Source organism: Ursus arctos, unplaced genomic scaffold (genome assembly GCF_023065955.2).
Source record: "Ursus arctos isolate Adak ecotype North America unplaced genomic scaffold, UrsArc2.0 scaffold_17, whole genome shotgun sequence".
NCBI classification, from domain to species: domain Eukaryota; kingdom Metazoa; phylum Chordata; class Mammalia; order Carnivora; family Ursidae; genus Ursus; species Ursus arctos.
In genome coordinates, this window is record NW_026622841.1 from 651938 (window position 1) to 670013 (window position 18076).

General features: G+C 58.8%; 1 protein-coding gene across 4 annotated transcripts in view; it reads right to left on the reverse strand.

Annotated features, from left to right (window-relative positions):
• Positions 1-18076, reverse strand: part of NFATC1 (nuclear factor of activated T cells 1) — a 103126-nt gene that overhangs the window by 20652 nt on the left and 64398 nt on the right. For 2 of the 4 annotated variants that reach the window (XM_026496511.4, XM_026496512.4), the window contains exons 9-10: positions 9316-9698; positions 9009-9204 (exon numbers count right to left, since the gene is read on the reverse strand). In XM_026496511.4, coding sequence (XP_026352296.1) covers positions 9009-9204; positions 9316-9698 — 579 coding nt within the window. The remainder of the gene's footprint in view (positions 1-9008; positions 9205-9315; positions 9699-18076) is intronic. The other 2 variants (XM_026496514.4, XM_048218529.2) reach the window with 1 other exon arrangement.

Sequence of the window (18076 nt, forward strand, 5' to 3'; positions counted from 1 at the left end):
ATTGTAGATAATATATTGTAGCAACTTTGGAATTAGACTCCTGCCCCCTCTTAGGGTTTGCTGTTATTGCTGGGCTCTTTTTTTCTTCCCTTGATGTTGGATATTTGATTAGTGACTTTTCTGGACTAATCCTCTGGGAGGTCCTGTGTTCTCTGCAGTGTGTGGCCCCTAAGTCCTCTATTCCTCTTTTAAAAATCCTTGTTTTTATTTGTAAGTCTGGCTTCCCAAGGGTCATCCTCAGGTTAGCAGGGTTAACGGTCAGTCAGTTATCAGTCAGGAGGTTTCTTAAGTCTCCACCTTCTGTCAATGATATCAAATTGCAGGCAAGCCACAGTCAGCTTTAGCTTCTAGTTTTGCTTTTTGTACAGGTCTCAAGGCCAGCCAGAGGTGAAGGACCCAGTCCTTTCATTCCCCAGGTCTTTCCAGAGCATATGCATGTCCATACATAGTCTCCCAAGCCCCAGGAATATGCTGGGGCTTTTTCAAACCCCTTATAGGCATCGAGTGTGGCTAGTCTCTTGTTTGCCCCAGTTGAGATCACAGCCTTGGCAGCTCCCACAAGCATGAGTCCAGTCATCTGTTGTTTTTGGTCATGACCTGGGAAGACGACTTTTCCAGGGAGCTTCACCATCAGTCCGAATACTGTTTGCACTTTGGGGAAGAGGGTTTTAACAGAGCCCCAAAGAGGCCAGTCTCCGTCACTGTCAGTGAAGCTGCTGGCTTTCCACGGCTATGCTCCAAGGAGCTGGGGAAGGGGGATGGGAGTAGCCCTCCCTTAAACCAGCACAGATCCCTCTCTTCTTAGCAGAGTCCAGTTTTTCTTGAATAAATGCTTTTCAATTTGTTCTGCCTGTTTGGTGAATTTCCAGATTGTGAAATGATTGATTTGATAGTTTTCTCCGTATTTTTGTTGCTTTTTTTGGGAGTGCTGACTCACTGAGGCCCTCCCTCCGACACTTTGGAAGTCCTGCCTGTCTTCCTGTCCTTCTTGAGCTATCAAAAAGTGCCTTGGGTGATGACCAGGAATTCTCTGATGAAGAAGAAAATATACTGCAGTCCTCTTTGGCTTGCCAGGCCAACTCACACTTGAAAGCCAGACTTTGAAGAAGGAGTCTTTGCACATCACATCTCTAGTAGAGAAAAAATACTCAATAATAGATCCAAACCTTGGTAGAGTAGAGAGAGTATTCAAATCAGAGCTGGCAGATCCCCATGCTGCTTCTGGCCTGCTTCTTGTTCTGTGTGATTGTGAGCAAGTCAATAACACTTGTCTGTAAGCCCCGTCTGTAAGTGGGGTTAATATTGGCAATTCTGGCCATGGGACTGTTCTAAGGTTTAAAGTGTAAATCGAGAGGATATATGTAAAAAGTCACTTTGGAAAGTACGAAAGGCCGTTCATCCAGTACTGTTATTGTGATTTGGGTTTTCTGTTTGTTGACAATGATGTGTCGTGCTAGATTGGGAGTTACTTTCTCAGCTCTGATGGGAAGATAATTACCACAGTTCCAAGTCTCCATGTTCTTCTCTGCCTGGACTTGATAGGCACCTGTGAGCCAATGATTCAGTGCTCCTTAGGGATCCATATGTAAGAATACACTTTTGTATCAGGAAGATCACTTAGAAGTGTCCGTCCCTAGCTGCCTCTCTGCCTGGAGCTCCAGGGGCAGCAGAGCCAAGTGCCTGGCTTGAGTTACAGGGCCCTGGCTGCTCTTGCAAAAACACAGTTGTTCAACAGATGTAGACAGAGCCCTCCACTGCCCTGGTCACCACTCTCCCCAAAGAAACGCCTCGCTCTGATGGTCTATCACCCACTGTGCTTTCTGAATGTGGCCATTATGCTTTCAAATCCCTAGTTCTATGGCTCCATGCTCTGGTGACGCAGCACGGTGGCGTGCTCTCTGCTGGCTCATGGATCTGACGGTATCTGTAAAGAGCGCTCCTTCTCAAGTGAGAAAGCTCCAGAGAAATCATCAGAGAAAGAAAAGACATGGAGCCCAGGCCAGAGTTGCACAACTTCATCTGAAGTGGAGACAGAGTCATTGAAAGAACTTTTGGAAAGGTGCTCACCTCTCTGCAGGAAAAACCAGCATTCCAGTCATGAGACGCTCACACACGGACACTCCACACTACTCAGAGCCGGCCTGTGACAAAGGACAGAAGCACCGCAAGCACGCCCCATGCCGGGCAGAGACACAGTCACGTCTGGCATCAGCTCTTGGGCCGTCTGTGCTCCTGCTGTGACAGACGGTGTTCAGTACTCACGGCTCTTCCCTTGCTTTCCTTCTACGACACTACTTCTTTCTCTCAAATTAATAATGAAAGGGAAACAAGCCAACGCCTATGATTGGGGGGTTGATGGGCAGAAAGTTAGTATCAGCTGAAAGCAGTAAGACTGATTCCCCTCCAAGGACGCAGAAAATAATCAGGCCATACAGCAATACTTTGATTAGAAATATAGTGTAATTCCAAGCATTTCATGCTTGTAGTTAACATCTACAAGTAAGAATGGAGAAGAGTGCCCAGAACCTCACAGACGTCGAATCTCCCACGGCCCATGAGCAGACCCCCCTCCTCCTCGCCCTGCTGCCCATCGGAAGGAACAGCAGAGGCTCCGACATCACAGCCCAGCAGGTTACGGGGCTGGGAGCAGCACAGGCATGTCTGCACCCTATTTATAGAGAGCCTTACTCAGCAGCCGTCTCAGAGTCACTGCTGCCTTTCCCCTTCTGCCTTGACGAAGGGCGGCCTCCTCACCGCTGCTGTCCTGGCGTTCGGCAGCAACAGGTTTGCAGGGGGAAGCACGCTCCTCCTGAGACAGCAGACACAGGGCTTGGGCCCTGCCTACACCCAGCTAACAGACACTCGTCACACCGACCAACAACTTCTGCTAACTGCTGGGTCACACGCAGGTTTAGGTAGACGAAGACTAAAATATCTGCATATCGGTGCGACCCCCTGCAAGGCGCACTGTCCCTGGAAGCTCAGTTCCGTGTGTCCGTGCAGAGACTGCTGTCTCCGTGAGGTGCACACACGGGCTGGACAGGCCTACAGGGGCCCCTCGAGGTGCCCAGTTACCTAGCAGGTGAGCAGTCAGAGTCTCTGCTCCACAGGCAGCAGCTCAGGCCCTTCGGCAGGGCCTCCAGAGAACCCATTCCCAGAGCCTGCGGCCCACCACGCCGACAGCAGTCCGTCTCCGGGTGGTGTGCGGTGTAATTTTTGGGCCTGGAGACTCCCCAGCGGATATGCAAGTGCATTAAGGACCGACCCTGATGAATTATTCGCATGGCTGAATTCATCTATCCATCACGCAGTAGCCGCCGTCCACAATATTAACGACTCTGCATGTTTGATCACCGTGATACAGACTCTTTCCATCATCATTAGGAACGGGGAAGGCCCCAGCCTCGGGCGCCAAGCCAGGTCAGTAAAACTTTCCATGAGGAAAGATTTTGTTCTCTCCCAGAGCAGCCTGGGCTCGGGGCGGGGGGGGGGGGGGGGGGAGCAGCGCGGGGGGACTCACGGCCCAGACTCGGGCAGACACGATCCTGGCCGCCTGGTCCACCTGCTTGTTGTTTTAATGACATGGAGACTTCTGGAAACCTGAGCGCTCCTGGCGGGGGCTGAAAGGGCCGATTGTGGTGGAGGCTGCAGGGCGGTCGGGGTGACAACGGCAGCAAAGGCGCAGACGCACCAACGGCTGGCGAGCGAGCGTGTCATTTGCGAAGCTCAAAGGAGGTGCTTCGTTTCAGCAGTTACCCGTCTGAGCGGGTCCCCCCGCCCGAATCCCGGGACAAAGCCCGTGCCCTTCAGACGCGTGTAGAACACTTTTCCAGCCAACGCTACGCACGAGACCGTGCCCTAGGGCGTGAAAGCACCCACGTGTGTGCACGTGTGAACGGCCCGCACTTCACGCCAGTGAGAAAGGACAACTTAACAGCACAAGAGCAGTGCTGTCACATAGCTCGGATCCGCACACGGGCGACGCACGGAAATCAAACCAGAGAAATTGCTCACATGGAGCTTTTACGGCCTATTTTTAAAATCTACATTTAGGGGCGCCTGGGTGGCGTAGTCGTTAAGTGTCTGCCTTCGGCTCAGGGTGTGATCCCGGCGTTCTGGGATCGAGCCCCACATCAGGCTCCTCCGCTGGGAGCCTGCTTCTTCCTCTCCCACTCCCCCTGCCTCTGTTCCCTCTCTCGCTGGCTGTCTCTGTCAAATAAATAAATAAAATATTAAAAAAAAAAAAAGAGAGAAAGAGAAGTCTGGAAGGTGGGCCCTTCCGTGCTGGTGGGCGTTGCTCAGCACAGCAGGCCGTAGGCCAGCAGCCGCTTCACGTGTGAACCAGGCTGCTAACAACACTCGCGTGCCCCAGTGCCCCGGCTCTCTCCACTACACACAGCACCCTATTCTTGCCTTTTTCACGCTACATTCCTGGAAAACAAAAAACCCAACTAGAACTCCTGCGCGGAACCCCAAACCGCCCCTCATGACTTCTGGAACGGTGGTTTGGATGCAGCGGGCAAGCAAACGCCTGACAAAAATTAGTAAAGGTCAGAGTGTCACTGCCGCTCTGGCTCCCGTCAGGCAAACAGAAGGGCTCCAGAAAATGCTGCTCCTTCGGAGGGAAAGGCCAGGTGGAGAGTCTCCATGCTCCCCGTCATCCAGTTTTTCACCACAGGGGCCAGCCCTCCGCAGACCAGGCCCTGTGTCCCTCCTCCTGGCTGCTGGAGAGCTGTGTGTGAATCCCGGCATGCGGCCCCAGCCTCCAGGAACCCACGGTGCCCGCGTGCCTCTGGGAGAAGGCCTCACTGCCACCAAGTTGTCACAGGGCCTGCGGTCTCGCTGTCCCACCGCTGGTCTTTCCAGGAAGTGGGCACCTGCCCCCGACCCGAAGGTGCCCCTGGCTCCTGCCTCTGCTGGCCGGTGCGGAAAGCTTTCACGTCAAGACCACTTCAAATCCACAGCATCTCATTTTCTAACTTAGTTTTTGCTATTGTTTCCATTTCCAGGCTGCAAATTCAGACCCGAGCCACAGGGAAGACCCATGCCCTGCAGTGGGTCCCGACGCCCTCGTCCCGTGCCACCTACCATCACCACTGCCTGCCGCTGAACCCGAGACATGCCCCACACACCAGAAGCAGCCCCTGGAACAGTTCACTGATCACAAGGAAGCAGGGCGGGTGAGGAAGGTGAAGGAGGCTGAGACATCTAACCGCGGAAGGGCTACGACCTCAGCAGGGAAGCGTGCCCGCTCCAGAGAGGGGACTGTGGGCTGAGCTGGCGGGCAGCTGGGGCGCCAGCACTGGGACGGCTCAGATACGCACCGCCACTGGCACAGGCCCTCCACCCCACCCCCGCCCTGCCCCAGGTCCGCTCTGGCGGAGGTGGCCCCCTCTCCCACCCAGGTGGCTTGCGGATATTCTCCAGAAACTTCTCTGCCTCAGAATGGGCGGGGGCTTTGACATTGCCCCGGTTTGGCAAGTTCATTTTCAAAAACCCCAATTATGCGGACTATTAAAATGGGAGGCTAGCAAAGGATCAGATCATTGGTGTCAAGTCAAGTCCTGCAGGCTCTCCAAGAGTGTCCCGAGGTAAGGCCCACACCACCCATGACACCTACGAATCCCTCCAATCAGCCCCGTTGAGAGGGCGCCAGTCTGAACCCACCCTCAAAACTCCCTTGGAATTCAGGTGGGGAGGCTCGGGGTCAGGGTCCCGCGCGCATGACGTAGGCCTTTTCCTGCATTAAACAGCCTTCCGAGGACTAACTTGGCACAGACCACATCCGCATCACCGCTCTCATCAGAGGAGAGGTCCTAGGTCCCAGGGCGCCAAGGTCAGCTGATAGAGTCACCCAGCCTCTCACGAGGACATGGTGCTTTCTCATTGCTCCCACGGCAAAGAACAGCCAGGCCTGCTCTGTGTCCTAACTGCCTGTGGCCTCGGAGTCTCCAGTGCTCAGACAGACTGATGGACGTTCCGTCTGCTTTCCTGATGGTGGACAGACGCCCAGACCAGACCAGACTACGTGTGTGTTCTGGCTGCTAGGGGAGAAGCCCAGCACCCTCTGCTTTCCACGGTCACCTTCGGTGCATGGCCATCCAGCCTCTGGGCCTGGGAGCCGTACTGCAGCGAAGCCTCAGCTGGCAGGAGGCTGTGTACTCCCCACTGGCCTCTCTCAGCCTCAGAAAAGGCCACTCCTGGGGGCGTGCTGGCAGCGCGTTGTCAGCCATTGCCCCCCACACCAGCTCGGGAAGGACCACGGGGGACATACTAGGGTCACTTCCGTAAGGGGTCCACGGCTAGCACGTGCTGTCAGCAGCTCGAGGCTTCTGCCGAGACCCACTAGAGCAGCCCTGAATAGCACACAAGGGTGTGTGTGCAGGAAAGCGTGTGCACATTCGTATAAACACGTTATCCACTTTCTGTGGAGCTTTCTGCTGTACTTGCCTTAACCACAATCCACGTTCTGACCAAAACACAAAAATAACATGTAAATAACAACAAGGATCTCTCGTGAATGCTCTCATGAGCTAAAATGGAAAAGCTTTGTTTATAGCTGACCTGGGATTATGGGGCCTTCTTGGAAATAAGGGCCCATAATTCCAGCCCCAAACAGGGGCAGAGAGAACCTACGTGCACGCAGGCTCACTGGGCCAGGCCTCAGAACCTCTGCTCAGGCGGCCCCAGGACCACAAGCATGGCCAGGAAATGCCAGAGGGCCCACGGCTGCTGTCAGATCGGGGAGCTGAGGCTCAGAGCAAGAGATCAGGTGACACCACTGCTCTGGAGACACAACCATGCTCCCAGGGAGACTGAGGCAGAACATATGGGGGGCCTGGAGGGGGGAAGACCGGTCAGAAGGGGAGCTTACAAAGTGGATGGAGGTGGGGAACCCTCCGGTGAGGGGGCAGCAACCAGGCAACACGGGTGTTCGTGATGTTGGAGGGGAGCCCCAGGACGGGTATGGGCAGGTGGTGGGGGAAGGGCAGGGCAGGTGCCCGGCAGGGAGTCAGAGCCGGGAACCAGCACAGCAGTGCTGCACCACGAGACTGACGGCCGGGCACCTGTAGACGGGAGTCCATGCTGCAGGGTGTGTGGCCCGTGGCCCTGCTGGACCGAAGGGTCTGCAGAGGGACCGTCCCACTTAGCTTTGCCCTCCCCACCAAATCCAGTGCCCACACAGGTGAGCTCTGGTCTACAGGGGCCCAGAGACTCGCCGGGGCCATGGCACCTTCTCGGGCGGATTCAGCAGTGGTGGGCTCACCTGCAGCGGGACACCCCTATCACACACACCACGTGCCCCTCTCCCCACCCTCACAAGGCTGCCTCTCACCACAACACGCTCAGGGCAGCAAGTCAGACCGGAAGGCCTGCCCGGTCGGTCACCTGAGCTCGTCTGAAAGCTCTAGAGGCTTGGCCAGGACCAGGAGAGGAGCACTGCCCATGCTTCTTGGGCCCTTCCGGCCGCTCGCGGGGCCACCCTACAACTCCCTGGGACAAAGCTGAGCGCGCAGAGGAGCCAGGCAGGGAGCACGACTGCCGTGGGCCTGACGGGCCTCAGCAGATGGAATCCAGAACAGAACGCCTCCTGAAGCCACTGAGGTCAGCTGTGGACCCTGAGTGGTCCTGAAGCAGGAAGCTGCTGAGTTCTGGGGTGTCCCTGAAAGGCCTGCACCTCAGGGAGGGAGGAAGGGAACCCACAGCACACGCTCCGAGGACGTCTCCAGACTCAGGGTTGACCCTCTATGGAACAAAAATATCTGAGAGCTTGCAGCCCTGAGTTAGGGACTTTTGGAGAAGCCTGGGGCCCAAATGTGCCGTCCCCTCCTGGAACAGCAGCCTCAGGAGTGCACGCCCTTTCCAAAGGACTCCTTGCAACACCGTGGCCCAGGGAACCTCGCAGAACACACACACAGCGGAAATGCGACATTTACAGAGACAGCTGTAGTGGGAGAAACAAGCCTTTGACGCTTGGCTGTTACTTTCAGGGAAAACAGCTAAAGGAGGCCCCCGGAGGGCCGGGGAGGCCAAGGTGGTGTTTCAGGAGGCTGGGGACCGTGTGCCCAGTGCTGCCCCCCACTCTCAGCCCCACCTGAGTCCAGCAGCAGGGCACATGGGCATCCGGCCCTGGACAGGCTTACACCGAGGAGCCGGAAAGCGCCAACGACGGGGGGCGCAGCTCCGCGCACACAATCCATGCGGATCCCATGAAGGCGCGACTGGACGGACCCTCCCAGGCGGCCCACGGGGCCTCTGGTCACGGGGCTGATCCACAAGCAGTCGGGGGACCAACGTGTGAGAGGGCCACCCGCCTCCACACAGTTCGGGCGGCACCTCGTCCCGGAGGCGCGACCCTGCACAGTCAGTGCGCCAAGAGCAACGGGGTGTCGTCCGCGGATCTTCTATGGACACAGCTCAGCGCTCAGCAGACGCTCACACCACGAGCCTGCCTACAGGCGTGCAGAGGGTGCTTCCTTCCCAACCATCCCAACCGTGCACACACGACTGCGTTTCTGCACTGAGGGCGCCCGTGTGCTCGGGGGGTAAGGTCCCACAGTGGGATTTAAGTCCCAGTTTGGGGGCTGCCCTGTCGCTTACTCTCCCTCCCTGGGGCACCTGCCAGGCGCATCACAGCGCCACACAGAGGGAAATGCTAACCACTTTCAGCTAAGCCACTGTTGACACATCCTTCACGCAAACCAGCGAAGATTTCACAATGCTCAGAAACAGAAAGCCGACCCGGAGCCACGAGCCAGGACAGCCTCCTCTAAGGGAACTTGGCTCGCGTGAGGTGCCACCGTGCGGGTCTACAGCCACGGGCTCCGCGCATGTCCGGCCCAGGCGACGGCACAGAGCTGCGCGGCAGGGGGCCGGCTGGCGGCAACACGCGGCAGGCCCCTTGTGCACCGGCGCGCCCCTCCGCCAGGTAACGCGCACACCCCTCCTTGCCATGTTCGCAGACACGGCGCCAGGCTGTGTGTGCACCTAAGGCCATGGGTACTTACCGTCATCCAGGTACAGCTGGTCCAACTCCTGAGGCTCTCGCTTGACCGTTACGGGAATGGGGGCCAGACTATGATTACTGTCCTCACGCACCTCGGGCAGCGGCAGAGGCCGGGGGGCTGCGGACTCGCTCCTCGGAGCCTTCGGCAGTCGGTGCTGCTGGTGGCCCATCTCGGATGGGTGGGTGGGGCTGCAGGACTGCAAACAGGTCGGCTCTTGGGTACCGGACGGTGGTGAGGAGGAGGGGCTGTCGGGACAGAGAGCTGGCTGGCGGCCCAGGGGACAGCTGCTACTCAGCTCTGCACTCACCTGTGGTCGCAGCAAGGCGGGAGGCGGCTGCTGGGGGGGGCCGGGGTGCGCGCCCACAGGTCTAGGCGTCTCTGGAACGGCAAGGACGCCTCCGGCTGGCCGCTGAAGTCCGAGGTGACTGTGGCCTGGGCTGGCCATGCCCTTGCTGTAGGTGGCAGAAGAGAGGTCGTGGAGCTTCGGGCTGGCGCTGGGTGGCGGTGACACCATGGTGCTCCTCTGCGGACAGGACGGGAAGCCGGCCACCAGGCAGGAGCCCGGGTCAGGCGGCATCGCCAGCTGCTGGCTATAGCACGGCTTGGGGAGCGGGCTCAGGCCCTGGCTCATTGGTCCGCAGGTCAGGGCAGGCTCGTAATCATCAGTGGGCTCTGTTTTTATGGTTGGAGCTGCAAGAAGGAAAGAAGTTGAATAAACACAGGCTGCAGATGGGTGTGATGGACGGGGCAGGCTGTGGCTAGGGCACCCTCGGAAAACAAAACAGCGTCTTGACTGAGTCCCCGCGGGTCTCCGCCTGGTTCTCCCACCCAATTAAGAGGAGGGCGTGAGTCACCGTCTCCAGGAAGCTGCAGCTGGTTCTAATACTGAGAACACTGTTTTCCTTGGAATCCCCCCCAGCACTAATGTGCTATAAAAATCCATTTGCAAACTGCAGTACAAGCTTTGGACCCAAGGGCCCATGGATTTGTAGTAATCAAAGCAAAAATTTTAACTTGGATGTACGACCGGGTTCCTCCTGCTACTGACGCCCTATCTGATAAACGTCTGCACATTCGGTGACCTTAAACACGCACTAAGATGGCGCGTAGGTGTCCATAAAACCCAAGAGAAACAGTGCGCGGCGATTACGGTCGGGGGGCGGGGGGGCTCTGACGTGAGGGGAAAACACGCCCACCCAGGCTCCACGTTGTGTCAGCTCCTCTCGGAGGAGCTGCATTGCAGGGACAGGCCACCACAGCCACGCAGCCCCTGCACAGCTCTGGACGGCCTCCTCTCCCTCCCTCGCCAGGAAGTGGGGCTGCAAGGCAGACCGCAGGAGAAGGGCCCGTCGAACTCTCCGCCAGGCCTCAGCCCGACCATGCCGACGGCCTCTGCTTCGAAGGGAGCGACAGTAGAAAACGGGTGTGCATGCCGTGGGGTTTTCGCAGGACCCGCGGTCTCCCCAGGCATCTCCTCCTGCCCCCGCACGCTCTCCGCACCTCGTCTGCTCGCATGTGGAGAGAAGTCCACTCCAAGCCACTGCTCCCAGCTCACGTGGCGCCACACCAGGCACCCACAAAGCCTCTGAAGGTCTCGTGGGTAACGGGCTATCTCGGGACCTTCCACCCTGCTTCTCCCTCGTCCTGTGGCGTGAAAAGATGCATGGCGGCTTGGAGGCCTCCTACGTGGGGCCCCAGCCTTCACCGTAAATAAAACAAAGCACGTCTATGTTCTGACCTCCGCCGGCAGCCGCGAACAACAAGCAGGGGCTCCCTACACAGGAGCGCCTGCACAGCACAAGTGTCCCTCATCGCCAGCTCGAGGTGGCGCCCACACTACATGACCAGCAGGCTGCTGGGTGGCTAATTCCCCCAGCATCACGAAGTCCTAGCACCCAGCTCCCGGGCTCTCCACAGGATCGTTCTCCTTTGCTTTGCCTTTCTGGGGGCAGGTGAGCCCCACGGGGAGCAGCCGAGCAAGGAGTGGTCTTCACACCAGGCACCGTGGGGCGTGGCGCTGTTCTGCCACCATGTGGCCCCCACAGTGTCTGCTAACTGCCAGCAGGGGCTGGTGCACCCACGCTATTCTCATGCTCCTTCGCGGGGAAAGGGGTTTCTCTCTCTTTCCCGGGACTGGGGGGGTCAGGGCTCTGGTTGAGGGCAAGTCCCAGCAGAGGAGTGTCTGGGGAAGAGTCCCGTTGGCTGCAGAAGGGACCTGAGAAGAGCTGGCTGTTCCCTGCGTGGCGTTTTATCACCGTGTGTCCATCACGCATGCTCAGGGTCAGCTGACGTGGGTCTCCGGGAAGAGCCAGGGCCACTGAGGGCCTGTGCCCATGTCCAGAAGAGCCTGCTTCACTCCTTATGGAGGCCGAAGTGACCCCAGGCCCCAGCGGAGGGCATGCAACTGGCTTGAGGCAGCAGGGTACCGGGGACTATGGAGAGTCCCAGGCTGGCCTCTGCCTGGGAGGCAGTGTGTCCTTGAGCCGTGGCATCCGTGTGCAGAAACACTGTGGCTGTTGTCAGGTGGCCCGTCAGGAAGCCCCCGTGCCCCCACAGACTTTCTGCCAACCTCCAATCCACCCAGCAGTGACCCCCGCTGACGCTGGAGATGCCACAGTGCACGCGGTCCTGCTGTCGAGCCCGCACCTCAGGCTGCGGCCTCCAGCTGGGCAGCGCACCTCTGGGAGGCTCTGCCAGGTGGGGCAGCCCCCCGGCCCCGTGCTCTGTATCCACAGATGGACCCCGGGGCTGCCGAGCCACCGGCACGAAGGTGAGTGTCCCCACATTTAGCCGAGCACAGAGGTGGGACCTGATCATCTTACACGGAGACACACAGCCGTGCGGCCGCCGGAGGGGCCACCCACCCAGGTGACCGTCCCCCACCCGTTTCCAGCACACTGAAAATCCAGAAATGGCAGAGGGCTCAAAGTCAGCCCTTGAGAGGCAGATGGGCCTTCCCTTCTGACGGGGCCCTAAGGACCCCCGGCCCCCATGGGTCCCCCCGTTCACAAGAAGCTAGGGTGAAGTGCGGGCGAACGGAATGGTGAAGGTTAACTTCTAAATTAGTCTGGTAATTTTCAAAGTTCATGATCTTAAGGATATATATACACACACACATATGTCTGGCAGATTAAACTGAAACCCTCCTGGGATTCTGTCTTCACTGCACTGGATTTCCAGCCAGGCACGGGGGCCAACTCGTCTCTCTCGTAAGGTGTCCCCTGAGCTCTTTAAAAACCCCTACCCGTCTGCACTGCACGCACAGCTGGGAAACGCCAGCACGCGTGATTTCCCTGCCATGTAGGGACGGCGCACAGAGCAAGCGTGAGCGGCCAGAAACAGCAGTCCCAGGAGGCTGGTCACAGGCCGGCCGCCTCCGGCGGGCAGGAGTGAGCTGGCGTCAGCCCTCTCGTGCGCGCCCCCCGGTGTCTGTCGTTTATGACCTGTTTAAGGCTGCCCAGTGGCTCCGGCACTAACTCCCACGTCACTGGGCTCCCTGGGACCCTGTTCTAGAAAAGTCCCCACAGTGCAATCTCGCAGGGCCTCTGTGCAGGCCCACACCTGCCGCCGCGAAGGGAGGACACAGGACATGCATCACCTTCCGATGGCCGGCATGGGGGTGCAGAGGAGAGTTGTGGCAGGGCCGACACAGTGAGGCTGGACCCCACCCTGACAGCCCTCCAGGTATCGCCGAGCTGGGCCTTCTCTAAACAGACGTCCCTCTCTGTGTTTGCAGCCGCTGCAGCCCCCAGACAGGCACCCTCGAGGAATAAACATGGGGGCCCTTAACTGACAAAGTGACAGCCCTGCAGCTCGGGGACCCCCAGGACGACGGGTTGTGAGGAGCAGCAAAGACAGATCCTGATGACTCAGGGCCAGGTGGTGGGGTCACAGGATGAGCCAGCTGACCGCAGCAAAGGGCAACGGACAGGAGCCCCGGGGCCACGGGGACATGGGATGGCCTGGAAAACAGCGCCCATGGCCCCCGTGGTCCCCACAGAAGCTCAAAAGCACTAAAGCGCGGCGTCTAGATTGTATTTCTCGTGTGGATTTCAAAGGAAACGAGCACCGTCTCTGTAAATCAAGCGAGAAGATGCCTCCTGTTTCCTATTAGCGAGGGAAGAAACAGGCCACGTCCTGCGCGGGGGCCTTGGGCGGTGCAGAAAGCTGCCGGCGGGGCCTCGTCCACGGAGAGAGCAGCTTCCTTCCAGACCTGGCGCTTGGTGTGACGCAATGTCTGGTTCCCTCCCGGCCGTCCACCTCGCTGGTCTGGGCGGCAGGCATGGTGACAGGAGACCGTGCCGCTGCGCCAGCCGCGAGCGTATAATCCAGATTTATTACAGCACGCAAACGTGTGAAAGATTAATGCTAATCTTGACGGCGGCTGCCGCGGACGAAGCCTGTTCTCGTGGAAAAGGTGGGGTGCCCTCCATGCCGAGCTGGTGTTCACACCCTGAAGGGCTGGCGCGTAGCACAGCGCCCGCGCTCCGTGCAGACGGCACGTGTGGAGGAGACCAGGGAGAAGTCCCCTCAGCTCCCAAAGCTACAGGCCCCTCCTGGGTCAGAGGGCAGCTGCCCCAGGGAGAGGCCTTGTCCCTGAGCGGGGACCCCAGTCCCCGGAGCCGGGCGGCGGCACCTTCTCTCCCGAGCCACACGCGGACGATGCGTTTGGCGGCAGATGCACATCATGGCAGGTGGGGCTGGCCTCTCCCTGAGGATCCCCCCTCCACCCACAGCCCCCACAACAGCCGTCTGTGGGCCAGAGAGCATTCCAGAACACCCTGGCTGGCTCGAAGAAACCCCATGTCTGATGCATGGGCTCCATACTCCACGGCAGTGGGTTCCTGTTCCTGGGAGCAGAGCAGAGCCCCTCCTGGGCACCTCAGCTGAGGTCTGGGGGTGCTCACAGCAGGGCCAGCCGCCTTTCCGAATCCCCCTGATCGGGTTCAGGGGCCATGCGGCTGCGTCTCACACAGGTGATCAAGAAGTGTGTGCCTTGCTCTGCAGGGCTCAGGAGCCAGGTGGACTCCCCATCCCACCCCACTCACACGTCCCGTGAAACTGAGTGTGCAGCACACACACCCGGCCAGGCTCAGGGTCTCCCCAGGACGGCTGGGCCTTCGGGTTAGCAGCTGCCTCTCACCCAGGGACACCATGCAGGTGGCGAATGGTGGGGCAGAGCCGGCCAGAGGCCCCAGGCGACACAGCTGTAGCGGGACCCAGGAGCAGGGTCAGAGCTTTGGTTCCCAATCGGGCCTTGACCTCCAGGACCCCACATGGATGCAGATGGCAGTCGTGGCCAGAACCAGCTCCCACAGGTGGCCCAGAGCAATGTGATGGGATTCCTGCCAGGGAGCGCTCGGACTGTCCCAAGGCCTGTGGGCTGTTATGGATGCACGTGACTGCCATCCCCAAGCACACAAGGGACTCCATCTCCTCTTACACGTGCCTATCCCTCCCGTGTCTTCCCAGTGTCCTGCCCGTCGTCAAACACACCCTGTCTTCTTGCTGAAAGGTAAAGGTGAGCCGTTCAATTTCGACATGCTGTTCGGTCTCCCATCCAAGTATAACCAGGCCCGACCCTGCTTAGCTTCCGAGATCAGACATGAGATCAGGCGCGTTCAGGGTGGTATGGCCGTAGACTTGACACGCTGTTCGGGCCAGCCCTCCAGCCCAGGGCCTGAGGTGAGTACGAGACGTCTGGCGCCTGGGCCCCACTGAGCACCAGAACCTCACGCATCCCGCTGTTTTCTCCAGAAAACCATGATGGCACTTAACCAACGGGGAACGCCGATCCATTCTGCGAGTCCTGGACTTCAGCACGTCCGTGATCTCGTGGCCCCAGCACCGGACACGGAGCCCAGATGCCAATTAACAAAGGGGTACACGACTGTGAAGTCTTTCCGGTTCCAAAGCTGCGTGAACAGAAAGCACATATTTCCATCCATGTCTTTTCTTTCAAATGTTCCTTCTCAAATGTGCAGTGTCCTGCACACACGGACGGGCTGCAGCCACAGCTGGGGGTGAGAGGTCCATACTTCGGGGAGAGTTCCCACTCTGTTGCCCTGAGCTTTCTGCCCGGAGGCCCGAGTCCTGCAGGGACCCACAGACTGCAGGGCCCTGTGGCCATGGAACCTCTGTGGGCCTCTGTCCCTGACCCCAAGACAGACTCACATCTATCCAGCAGATGGCAAGGCATACACACGAGAAGTCCACGTGCCCCCGTGTCCAAACACTGCCTCTAGCCGGTACAGGGAGAAGTGGGGGCCAGGAGTCAGGGTCCCACTCCTTGGTCTTGGACAAGCCAGGGATACTGGTACCGACTGAATTGCGTCCCCCAAATCCAGAGGTTGAAGTCCTAACTGCACTGTGGCTTTATTTGGAGACAAGACTTTGGGGGTAAATATGGCTAAATGAGGTCCTGGGAGGGGGGAGGGAAGGACCCAGATCCTATAGGGATGTGGTTTTGAGAAGAGGAAGAGAGAGATCTCTGCCGTGTGAGGATTGGTGGGAAGGTAGCATCGCCCCCTGGAAGCCGCCCTTCCCAGATCTGAGTCACTGGCCGTAAGCTCTGGGACGTCCAGCCTCCAGATTCGAGCACGGTGGACGTCCTGACACAAATTCCCTTTCATCTGCAAGGGCTCCGGGTCCGCTGATCGTAACGCGTGCCGAGGTGCCTGGGATGCGGCAGGAGCACGCGGCGGGAGCTGCCCCTGCCACTCCCTTCTCCCCAAACATGCACACCAGCCCTTCCCAGGTACCCTGCACAGTCCTGGACAAAAGGGTTTTGTTATAAACCCCCGAGAACAAAGCTCAGATTGTTTTCTGTTTATTGCATGACATTAAAGCCCTAGTTTTACCATCAATATAAACACCCACAATGATAACTTCAGGGCATATATGCCTTTTTTAAATAATGAGAAAGGAAAAGTAGTAACTGGAACCACCTGGACTGCCAGCCCCAAGGGGCAAGGCCGCATCATCTCTCCACAACCAGAGCCCAGAGTGAGGTCTGGGGCTAGTCAGGGGAGGAGGCACCAGGAGGCAAGTGAACCCACAGAGCACATTTCAACTTGCGATCCCGTCTCTCTTGCTGTCTTTCCCACACAGCTTAACCAGCATCCACGCCGAACATGCCAGGTTTCCAGCAAGGCCCAATTCTCCGGGGTCAGGGGTCACGGGGGCGTGGCCGTTCCCATTCCGTGTCCTGGCTCTGTGGACGCTGGTGAGGACCGAGTGACAGGGGGGTGCAGGTGTCAGGGACAGGGCTGGCTCCCCATCCGGGCGCCTGGCCCCATCTCCTCCGTGTTCCCGCACATGGGGAGCTATGACCCACAGGGGCTGACTGCAGACCATGGTCAGAATGAGCCACACAAGCCAGGAGATACAGCAAACGTTTTCATCCAATAGTCGCCAAAACTGCCTTTGAAGGGGACGAGATTCACAGTCCAGGTGTGCTGGCTCCAAGCAGCCGCTCTGAGGGCGTGATTCTGGGCAGAGCGTGGGGACCGTGCCTCCCTGACAGCTGGCGGGACCAGGCTTCCAGGGGACGGGACGCCCATCTGCATCATACAGTTGTCAGGTCTTCTCCATGCGTGTCCCTCTGTGTTTGGTGGCCCGTGGCCCCCCCTGCCCCCTCGGCCCCCAAGGGGCTGCACAGATGCACCGTGTCCTGGCTCCCAGCATCCCCCCAGACACGCTCCCTGGGGAGGGCGCCTGTCCACCGTTTCCCGAATGGGCCAGACTCCTGCTCTTTCACAGGGGCTCAGACCCAGGCTCCCCACCCCACAATCTGCTCTCCCAAGTCTCACACCGGAGAGCAGGGCCGGCGCCATGCACACCAGGGGTGGAAGCCACGTCCAGGTGATGCAGGAAACAGTCTCTACTCTAGTGCCTCAGACTCTCACCCACACAGGAGGAAGCCAGCTGCCTTCCTGAGCCAAGGGTAGGTTCCTGAACCCCTTGCCACTCCTCCTGCGGCTGGTGGTGACACACACCCCCAGACCGCCTCTACACGTGAGGCTGAAGACGGGAAAGGGAAAATCAAGACACGGGTCCCCCATTTTCTGGCTAAAATAGCAAGAGAATCAGCAAGAATGGGACTTACTAAAAACAGCGTCGCAAGGGGTGTGTGGGGCTCTAATGAGGAACGTCAGAGTGTCTCACCCGACAGCGCTCACTGCTGCGCGTGGACCCTGCTCCCATCCCCGACACGCTCACTCGTGGTGCACTCATCACACAGCTAAGCTGACTTGGGGAGAATGTTCCAGAATGTCTATGGGGACCAGCTGTGCCACTGACCACAGCAGGCCTGCAGGCGGGCATCCTGAGGTCACGGGAGGCCCTGTAGGCCCGCGGGCAGCTCCTGCATGGAGCTCCTGCCTCCCGCTGCCAACGCTGACTCTGTTTTGCCTTTAGAAGAGAGTCCGGGATGGGTGGGAGTCCCCAGGATGGACATGCCCCTGGCCACCTGGGCCGACCTGACCTTCCACAGCTGTGGCCAGAAACGTGGCATAATCTGCTTTATCTGAAACCTGCAGGTCTTCTAGGACAGGTGAGGCTTCGGCCCCCCTGCCCACGGGGTTCAGGGGCAGTCTCGGCCTGGGGGTCCCCATTGTGGACCCCGCATGGCTCCCCAGGTGGCGCCCCCACAGCTCCTGTCAGGTGGGGTGAGAACACTCACCAGGCAGGGCCTTAGGATTGAGGACCACGTGCTTACACACCTGGTGGCCCTCTTCACGAGAAATGCGGGGCACAGCACAGAAAATGGTGCCCTAGAAACCGTAGCCTCTGTGAGCGCTGCGCGGGAGCAAGCTCACTTCCTCTTCCATGGGAGCGGGCGCCCAGACGAGGCCTGGCCCGGAGGAGCCTGTCTAAGGGCACCCTCCCGGCCAGCCCGGGCAGGTGTGCCGCGAGGGTCCCTGAGGCACGAGGCTCCCCGAAGCTTCTCCCAACAGACTCACTATTCAGCAACGTACTGATTTCGTGGAGCTCATCACTTGGGGAAGAAACTTTGAAGCTGAGGTCTGGAAAAGGTGACGAGGCTCGAGAGAAAAGGTGGACCCAGA